Genomic DNA, 10,392 nt, shown 5'->3' with positions numbered 1-10,392 from the left:
CTCTGTGTTTGCTCTTGATTTTCTCTCATTTTCTTACATTCCAAACCTATCAAATCCACTGAAATTGATTAAAAAGAAGTGATATTGTTGTTTTTATAATTATGAATAAGAGTAATACTATATATCAAATTTATCATCATTTAAATATTAATGCTACACAATAAGTTTATTTAATTTAATTTGATGGATCATGTACTATTATATAATAATATCATGCAAAATGATTTATCATTTGGGATAAATAAGAAAAAAAAAACTGTTAAGTGATAAGTTGTTATATAATATTGATATTTTAATGATAAAATTAAGTGGTAAATTATATGATAATACCACAAAGTATCACTTAAATAAGAAATTTTGGATAACAATTGAATAGAATGTTCATTTTACTTCATTTGCTGTAGTTTTCATTCTCAATTAGTTTTATAGCAATTTAATAGCTTCCCCTACCATTGATTTCCACAATTCACAATTTTGATTGTGGGAAAATTATCTATTTCCAGATATTTGATTTAGAAAGTAAAATCAAATAGACCCAAATTTCAGCTAACTTACAAGATCTCATAGATATTTTTTTTGATATCATGACTAAGACTACTTGAACAAGCAAGGAATTTGAGATATAAAACAATTTACTACAAATTTAATTTTTCATTAAAAATAAATTAAAAAAAAAAAATCCTAGAAAGGACCAAAGACATCATCCAAATAGATTGTGACTAAAATCTACTTAGGATATTTTAGGTAAATGCCAAGCAGGAGAATATTGGTCTGCAATTAGCCAAGTCACAACGGTGTCGTTTTCCCTAATTACTGTCACAAAATTTATTTTATTACATTCTCAATCTCGAAACATTGAGAACTAATGAAAATAAATAAAAAAACTCCTGTTATCTTATCCAATTACAATAACAGCAGATATTTTTGTTTTATTTTATTTTATTTTATCTTCTTCTCTGCCGTTGAGTGTTGACGGTTGTTTGTTTCTGTTTATTTTCCTCCCACTCTCATGCTCATCTTCAAAATCTAACACCTACCCACTTCGATTCACCTCCAATTCTGTCAAACCCCTCAACAAATTTTCCATGTTTTCTTAACATTATTTTCCCTCGCTTTCCCGGGAATATTTGGTAGATTTAATTTTCCTTCAATTCTGGTTGTCATCTTCAAAATCTAACAGCTGCCCACTTGAATTCACCTACAATTATTTCAAACCCTCAACAAAAATTTCAATTTTTTGAAACCTGAATTTCCGTCTCTTTCCCGGGTAAATTTGTTAAAGTTTAATCCAATGGCTGCTTTAGCAGCAATCAGATCCAAATCCTCCAAGGCAACGGCTTGTTTGACGGTGTCTCAGTACAGGTACTTGATTTTCAATTACATGCACGCTGGCCGCGTGGCCGTGGCCAGTTCTTACTGTACGAACCGTACGAAATACGACGATCACTTCAACAACATGCCTTATCACTTCACTTCATTCAAACCCGTGTCTCTTCGTGGTGAATTGATTGAGAAGGGCTCTAATTTGAACGCGGTTAAAGGGTTTGATAGAAATAGTAGTAGCAGTAGTACTATGATGAACTCGTATGGGGAGCCACCAGAGGTGTGGCAGCCTCCCGGAGATGGAATTACGGTTCGGGGCAGTGGCCTGGGTCAGAATTTGGCCCGTGGAGGCGGAGGCGGGTCTGGTTCGAAGGATGGGTGCTGGGGGGGATCCAATTTGGGGCACAAGTTTCCAACTCCTAAGGAAATCTGTCAGGGGCTTGATAAGTTTGTGATTGGGCAGGAGAGGGCAAAAAAGGTAAATTTGTACGGCTCTGTGTGTGTGTAGTGTTTGTTAATTTGTTTTCGCATTGGTTAGTTGCTGTATTTGAGGTGTTTATTTTCTTTGTTAGAAAGTGTTATGCTTTGGTTTTGTGTGCTAAAGTCTTAAAAAGCAACAAGTGTGGTTAGTGCTAGTGTGCTATTTGCTTATTGAGTTTTTGAGTTTGAATGTAAAGTATTTTGTTTCATTGGGTTTTTTACATGCAAATTGCATGTTTGCATGCCTTTTGATGTAGTTTAAGTAGAGAATCTTGGGACATTTTCATTTTGTGGTGTTTCTTACTTTTGTTTTTTACGTGGCTATGTTAGTTGTAAATGTGGTTTCAATGATTTTGAATCGTCTGGATTTTGAGGAATATAGTGCAGATACTTGTTTTGCTTTATTGCCCTTTTCCAACCGCGGAACGCTTTGATTTCGCATATGGGTAAAAAATGGAAAGATGTTTTCATGTGCTTGTGTTTGTGATCATCTTTGTTGGAAGAGTGTGAAGTGTGGCATCTACATTTTTTGTTCTATGATTATCAGCCCTTGTTTATGATGCACACAACGTCCACATTATGTTGAGTAAAAACGATGTCATTTCTTCTTTTTCTTTAATACTTTTATCTTGAATACAGGTGCTCTCTGTGGCGGTTTACAATCACTATATGAGAATTTATAATGAGTCTTTGCAAAAACGGTTAGCTCTATACCCTCAACGCATACTCACTTGTTTTATTCTATTTTCTGTTTTCATTGCTTATTCTTATGTTGGGAAGTATGGAAGCTGGGTAATTCATCTGAAATACTTATAGAACACCTTTGAAAAAAGAAAAGAAAAGAAAAGAAGATAAATAGTTAAGGGCAATTCACTGCATTGCATGACTATAGATGTGGCCAATATCTTAGAAATTGAAGTCACACCAGGAAACCCAGTGTGGGTTAGGTTAACAATATTATGATTGAGAGAGCATGTATATAAAGCATATGATACTCAAACTTATAAAGGAAAGAAATATAACAACCCCTTTTAGCCTTTTTCAGCGTGCATAATAAATATTAAATATTAAACCTTATATTAGGTATGCATTATGTTACAATTACTAATGTCTTATTGTTGTTATGGTCAAAACTTGTATATTTCTGGGTAGATACAAGTGTTACTACATTTTTTGCGTGCATGCATGTTCCTGTGAGTTGCTTTTTCTTGCTTTGGTCATGTTCTTTGAGAGGAAGCTCAATTGTTAACATGCTTACAATCACTTGGGAAGTTAGGCCAGCCGGAGATTCTAGTAGCTACGTAGTAGAGACAGCAGATGACGATAATGTGGAACTGGAGAAAAGTAACATTCTGGTAATGGGGCCAACAGGCTCAGGTAATTTGTTGTTATCCTTGTTTTGACCATGTAGAGTGTACTTGTATATTTTTCAGTTAACTTCACTATTTTGAATCATCTGCAAGTTTGGACCATACCTCCTGATTCTAGAATTGCTGTATCTTATTCTAGAGGGATGAGTAATAGTTACTACTTCCTTGTCATGGGTTGCATACACCTTTTTCTCTCCTTTAGATGTATTACTTGTGGATTGCAGCTATCAGTGTTGGTGTATTTTGAATGCTTTACCAGTGCTATTGGTCCTTTGATACATTAGTTTCTCTACATTGTTGAATAGATACGTTTTTTTTTCTTGGGGGTGGTGAAAACCCTTATTCAACTTCTTCCTAATTTCTATTTATCTTTTTTCCTGCTCTATTAGCACAAGCAGCAATGTATCTAAGGAGTGTTTGTGAGAGCAGGACCGTTCTGAATTTACTATTCTAGAGCCTGCTTTTTTATTATGACCCGCATTAATCTTTGCGAATTTAATTGCTCTAAACTTTTGCTTGTCAACTTTTTTTTTCCTCAAAATTTTGTTGGGGCTTTTTTTCCCTTGAATTATATTGTGGCCCACTTTTTGCAGCCAAATTTTAACTGTGAAATAATCCAACATAGAATTTATGTTTAATTGATTATCACCATGCCACTGTCCGTTACTGGTCTCACTTGTTCTCTACTGATGTTGTTTCAAGGACAGGGAAGACTTTACTTGCCAAAACCTTGGCACGGTTTGTGAATGTTCCCTTTGTTATTGCAGATGCAACTACTTTGACACAGGCAAGTTGTATACTCTTTTTGTGTTTTACCTTTTTCTTCCTTTTTATTTTGTTTTTTTTTTATGATTGTTTTTTCCTCTTTGGGCATTTTTGCTAAAATTTGAAATAGTCATGCAATATTTAAAGTCCTGCTCTCTTGAGAAGAGTAGCATTCAAGGATTTGAGGAAAATTAGTTTTGGTTTTCAGTATCTTAATTCTTCAGGGAAGTGTAATTTAATACCTAACTTGCATCTATGTTTAGCTCTGTATCATTTGAGTCTTACAATTATTTGCTGTCGGGTGCTTTGCTTGATTCTTCTGGTTGGGTGAATATCTACAGCAAAAGAGCATTCACATTGGTAGTAGTGATATATGAGAAATGATGAATTTGTTTTATTCAAAAGCTCCTCATATTTTAGAAACCTTCCCCCACTTCTTCTGTTCTGGGTGGAATATGATTTCAGTTCAAAAAATAAAACATACTGTTGATGAAGAAAACAGACTTTATGGAAGTGGTTCAGGTAGCTCTGTTGGTTATAGCAAAGCTCTATCCTTTGTGTTACTGGTTATTTAGATTTTCTTTCAGTTATAGTATGATATTTGAGCTTTGGTTTATGCCAGAATTTAGTTCCCTGCCTTCTCTCTCACTCTCTCTCTCGGAGAATGTGTACATATGCATATTGGAGCACTCATACGTGCAGATACCATGTTTTACTTTCTATAAATGTATTTTTTTTTGGCATCTTTAGTTATATCAATAGCAAGTGATGCATATGCTTATGAAGATATTATTATTCTGCTCTTTATTTAATATTTGGTTGCTATGCTTGGGTTGGAAGTTCCACAAAATTTGTGACTGGGACTCATTTTGTTGTGGCAATTGTATGTTTTGTGCAGGCAGGATATGTTGGGGAAGATGTGGAGTCCATATTATACAAGCTCCTCACGGTAACTTTTAGAAACACAATTTATTACATACAACAATTAGAAATGTAGTGCGATTTGTTTAAGTGAATGTTACCTATGGTAACATGCGTCCAACCTTGCATCTTATCATAATTTATGATTTCACCATTGATATTTTTACCAAGTGAAATTTTTCTATAAAGTGCTCGCTTAATAGTTTTATGGTGTAAACTGTCTGGTGTTGTGATTTTAGGCATCCATGAGAGTGAAAGTTCAGTTTCTTGTAGATAGATCTAGTCACAGAGCGATGGAACTGTTGATCATTTTTTTAAAGGAGACAATGTCATTGTTTGTATGTTCACTTTGGTGCTTTCACTGCATAGGCAACCAGAATTTTGTAATCTTTTGAAGTCAAATGTCATTCTGAACTGAAATTGAATAAAAATTTAAAAAGGTTCTAAATTAATGTGGTGCATCCTCAGCTCAATAACATGGATTAGTTATGAGCTTATGGTATGACACCTCTGTGTCGAATGATACCAAGAAGAGGTATGGTCATGTTAGTTAATAAAATTAGTTATAGGTAAATGTAACTTTATTTAATATATTGTGTTTGTTTCATTGATTGTCATAGTTAAGAAGCGATATAAGGATTTATTTATTTATTTAATTGATTGTGTTTATATTAATTAAGTTGTTTTACTTGTGAATTGCATACTCTTAATTTGGTAGGACACAATAGGAGATAAGTGATATTAAAATTGAATGAGAGTTGTTAAGAAAAGTAGAGACAAGGAAGGTTTTAGTTGTAAAATGTCATAAGTAAATTTACTTGCCCAACCAAGTAATGCCATGTGGCAAACCTTATTTAGATAAAGCAAAAGGAAAAGAAGTAGAATAATGTTGTCTTCAAGAAGAAGCTTTTTTGGGTTAAATCCCAAAAACAAAACCATGAGGGTTGTGTGCCAAAACAGAGATATCATGCTTTGTGAACAAGGATCAGTACATTTAGTCTATTTTGTTCTTCATTTGCCTTTGTTGCTGTCATCTCAATGGTTCTCTGTTAGGCTTAGAAGAAATGTGGGTGCCGCAATATAACCTTATATATCAAAAGGAGAATCTTTACTGCTTGCGGTTGATTTCTGTTGGAGTCGTTTGGTTTTATCCAAATCTCTTAGATATGTAAAAGGGAGATAAAATTATTATTAGGTGGGCCTTGATGTGGTAATATTTAGGTTCGCATATGGAAGTTGATTTTGGTGAAGCCATCATACCTCTGGTACCTTTATTAGATAGACATGAAGTCTTTTGTGTTTTGGAAATTTGTTTGGAAGTGCAGTTTTCTTTCTACGTATAACGTGTAATGGAAATCTGATCTAAAGTTGTTCCTTATATTACAAATCTCAGGTTGCTGATTATAATGTTGCAGCTGCTCAGCAGGGCATTGTTTATATTGATGAAGTTGACAAGATCACCAAAAAGGTTCTCCTCACTTCTTCATATTCAAAACATTTTTGTTTGAACACTTCTTTATATATTTATTTAATTTTATACTCCCTACATGTTTTGCTTATTTATTTTGCAGGCTGAGAGCCTTAATATCAGTAGAGATGTGTCTGGAGAGGGTGTTCAACAAGCTTTACTAAAAATGCTGGAAGGAACAGTAAGTGACTTTATTTACATAAAATCAGACAAATTGCTTTATCATTCTCTTTCTTTATGATTTAGTCTATCAACTTGGACTGAGTCTCTTTACAATTCTTGGTACTTTTTTCTTAAAATCAATTAGTCTTGTTCTATTTTCAATTTCCCGGGTATTTTCAAAATTAACAGGTTTTTGAGTCCTATTTCCATTACAGCCTTAGGACAAGTCTTACACATTTTAATCTCTAGATGTAATGGATTTCCAACACTTGGTCATAGTTGAGTAAACCAACTTTGTTGATTTATTTATATTCTGATATGGAGTTTTTTATTATCTAGGTTGTCAATGTTCCTGAGAAAGGAGCTCGAAAGCATCCTAGAGGTGACAACATTCAGGTAAATGTGATGTGGTTTGGGACAACACTTCATGCTTTTATTCTTATTTAAGATGATAGAAATATGTTTGTGATACAAGGCATAGTGTAAACCATATTCGTTCATATTTGTTAAAACATCTCTCACTCAAGCGTTGGCCTTTTCTGCAGATTGACACAAAGGATATACTTTTCATATGTGGGGGCGCCTTTATTGACATAGAGAAAACAATATCAGAAAGGTTATACCAATACAGAAGCTACAATATCAAAGCTCTTCTGATATGTGTAATATTGGTTTATTTTATTTTATTGTAAATTGAAAGTGTACCCATTATAGGCGTCAAGATTCATCTATCGGATTTGGTGCCCCAGTACGGGCTAACATGAGGGCTAGCGGTGTTACAGATGCTGCTGTAGCTTCAACTTTGATGGAGACTGTAAGTGCACATACTAGTCTTAAATTAACAATTAACAGCTTTTTGGCTTTATTATTGCAAGCAGCATTTCAGAAACTCACTTTTCATAAGAACTCTCATGTTTGCAGGTAGAAAGTAGTGATCTCATTGCATATGGTCTGATACCAGAATTTGTTGGACGATTTCCTGTTCTTGTTAGCTTGTTGGCGCTAACAGAAAATCAACTTGTTCAGGTACTATCTTGCTGTTTCTTTAACAAAAAAATAATTGGCTGATGAACTTATCAATTTCAGGCATTTCCTCAGGTTGTTAGTTCTCTTTTAAATGAAAAATAGGATTGAATTTCTATAATTATTTAATACATTATGATAAACTAAAGGTGGACCTCTGGCACTTGAATTGAGATGTACTTATTTTTTATTGATAACATCTTAATTGAGTTTCTTATAAAAAACTTGAAAAGATATAAAGAAATGATGAAAACTCGGACATGCACCTTGCCTATAATAACTTGTATTGCTTTCTCAAATCCGCTGCTAAAACATTTTGATTGATGTGGTATGAAATCTTTGAGTGATTCCTTGTTGCTCCAGACTTCCAATGCAAATGCATATGGTGGAAATATATGATTGGTGTCATTCTTACCTTTTACAAGTTCACTATTGTTACATTAGCTTCCTATATGACTCCTTTTTGGTATTGATATGTGTAGGTCCTGACAGAGCCAAAGAATGCCCTCGGGAAGCAATACAAAAAGATGTTCCAAATGAACGGTGTAAGTTCTTTTCTGGGGCACCTATTTATTCCTAGATGGTTCATTTCCTTTCACAATGTTTATGATTTTTTAGTACTTTTTTCCATTTTCATGTGAGAATAGGAATCAATTGGTTTTCTCTAAGCCACCTTATATGCTACTGTTTTCTTAAAGCATGATTCCTTTTTAGTCTCTCTGATGTCACTTCGGTATTGCTTTTCAGGTCAAGCTGCATTTCACAGAAAGTGCATTGAGATTAATTGCTAAAAAGGCAATAAGCAAGAATACGGGAGCTCGGGGGTTAAGATCACTATTAGAAAGCATATTGATGGATGCCATGTATGAGGTATGTCATTTTACCTCTAGGATTAGAGCTCGCTGAAAAAGTTGCCAAAAAGTTGAATATATGTTTTTAACCGACCAGTTTTCAAATTTTTTTTTTTTTGACAAATCTCTTTGAAATCTTTCTCTTTATCTAAGATTTCGGCTGTGTCGGAGGGAAATTCAGTAGGTTACTGCTTTTACTATCTATTTGCAGATTCCTGATGTTAGGAGAGGAGACGATGTAATAGATGCTGTCGTAGTCGACGAAGAGGCTGTAGGATCAGAGGAACGCGGTTGTGGAGCTAAGATTCTTTACGGTAAGGGCGCATTGGATCGTTATCTTTCTCAAAACAAAAGGAAGGACTTAGAGGTGTGTATCTAACTATCTATCGCCCCCTCAAACAATATCTTTTTTTTCATCAGGTTTCTGTTTTGAGCTGATTATTCATAATGTTTCACATTGTGTTTTGCAGAAAAGTGTGGAGGGTACAACAGATGGAGAGGGCGAAGTGGATAGTGAGATTCCATCAATTGTTGCCAGCATGTGATAATGTTATGTTTTTATAGATGTTTTAGCTGTAACTCAATCTCTCTGTGTACATAATAAATTTAGTAAATTAATTTGTGCAATTATATTTATATATACAAATCTACAATTCATCGAAATTCTGTATTCATCATATTACCCTCCTTGGTGGCCAAAATTGAATTATAGTTATGTTATTATTTATTGGCAGAGTTTTAATGATTTCAACTTTCTTTTCAGATTTAATTGAATAATAAAAAAAATCTCCTTTCAGAGATAATAAAAGTTTTTGTTGTTAGGAAACCAGTGAGTTTATTTTATTATGAATTGATGAATATGCATTAAATTGACTTTTTGTTGTTTATTTTAACATTTAAAATGCTGCATCGATAAGGAAAGTTTATTGTTCATCGTTATTATCTTATTGGGATTTTTGTTATTCATTACTGGTTTTTTTCTTAGGTTAAATAAAATATCTAAATTATTCTCGAGATTTTATAAATAACATAAATTCTTTTACCATGAATGAGTCATTAGTGTATTTCTCGAATTTACAAGATGATGGGTTAGGCGAAATTACCTAATTGTTCTAATGTAGTTTATTTTTAACGCAAAAACTTTAATAATGAGGATTTATGTTATTATTATAATTATAGTGGAATTTTTATTATTAATAATACTATCTAAAAGAAGTTATTGTTATTAACCCTTCATTTAAACTTAAATTGATAATATTATCATTTTTTTTTTTTGGTTAACAATTTGGTAACAATAGACTTTTTAACATAACAATAAAATAACAACCCAGAAAAATTAAAATTAAAATAACAATAAAATAAATAGGTAAGACTAAAGTTTCAACGTAGACTTTTTAACATGAAAAATGCTAGCCTTATTCATTTTTTAACATGAAAAATGTTAGTTTTATTCACTCCCTCTACTCACTTCTCTTATTTACCTTTATTAAAATGACATATGATACCTGTACTATGCTTATGGTACTTGTACTATGCTTTATATTTACAAAGGTGAGTAAGAGAAGTGAGTAGGGGAAGTGAGTAAAGCTAGCATTACTCTTTTAACATCACTCAATGTTACGTGCTTTTGTTGTCAAATATTAAAATTAAAATTAAAATATTTGGATTTTATATTTTCAAATTTTGAGATATGTGATCGTTTCTTTATTTACTATTTGAAAAATGAAAACAATAAAAAAAAAGTTTCTTATTATTATTATGTGATAAATATGAAGTCCATGTTTGTTAATGCTTAATTTTGACACCAACAACCTCGCACGTGCAAAATACTAAGTAGGTCTTAGAAATTATACGTGATTAACTATAAGAATTGATTATAGTGCTGACATGATATATGTTTAAAGAAACATAAATAAAAGACTCACAAAAGAGATTTTTGTAGTGATTCGAATGCTTAAAGCCAATCTTACATCCACTTTTATTTTATTATTCTCTGACTATTTTTCTTATATAAGACGTACAAAAATGG

The 10,392-nt window shown here is 32.8% G+C and overlaps 1 protein-coding gene across 2 annotated transcripts; it reads left to right on the top strand.

Annotated features, from left to right (window-relative positions):
• The first annotated feature begins 904 nt into the window (after positions 1-904).
• Positions 905-9,090, top strand: LOC116127774 (CLP protease regulatory subunit CLPX1, mitochondrial). 2 transcript variants are annotated; one of them, XM_031413419.1, is made up of 15 exons: positions 905-1,801; positions 2,443-2,504; positions 3,080-3,180; positions 3,881-3,960; positions 4,837-4,887; positions 6,253-6,327; positions 6,431-6,508; positions 6,829-6,885; positions 7,035-7,105; positions 7,204-7,303; positions 7,411-7,515; positions 7,995-8,057; positions 8,260-8,382; positions 8,575-8,730; positions 8,834-9,090. In XM_031413419.1, the coding sequence occupies exons 1-15, from the start codon at positions 1,292-1,294 to the stop codon at positions 8,906-8,908; spliced, it is 1,707 nt and encodes a 568-aa protein (XP_031269279.1). In that variant the 5' UTR covers positions 905-1,291; the 3' UTR covers positions 8,909-9,090. The 2 variants fall into 2 exon arrangements, with proteins under 2 accessions (XP_031269279.1, XP_031269280.1); XM_031413420.1 differs by having other exon boundaries at positions 1,668-1,801; positions 3,076-3,180.
• Positions 9,091-10,392: the final 1,302 nt, after the last annotated feature.

This window comes from Pistacia vera, unplaced genomic scaffold (assembly GCF_008641045.1).
Source record: "Pistacia vera cultivar Batoury unplaced genomic scaffold, PisVer_v2 Contig195, whole genome shotgun sequence".
Lineage (NCBI taxonomy): Eukaryota > Viridiplantae > Streptophyta > Magnoliopsida > Sapindales > Anacardiaceae > Pistacia > Pistacia vera.
This window is presented reverse-complemented; position numbering and strand designations above follow the sequence as displayed.

Excerpts from the sequence above, each read along its gene's own strand:
- LOC116127774 (XM_031413419.1), top strand. The coding sequence starts at position 1,292 with ATGGCTGCTTTAGCAGCAATCAGATCCAAATCCTCCAAGGCAACGGCT. Across the intron at positions 6,886-7,034 it reads CTAGAGGTGACAACATTCAG|ATTGACACAAAGGATATACT; the intron begins GTAAATGTGATG and ends CCTTTTCTGCAG. Across the intron at positions 8,731-8,833 it reads ACAAAAGGAAGGACTTAGAG|AAAAGTGTGGAGGGTACAAC; the intron begins GTGTGTATCTAA and ends TGTGTTTTGCAG.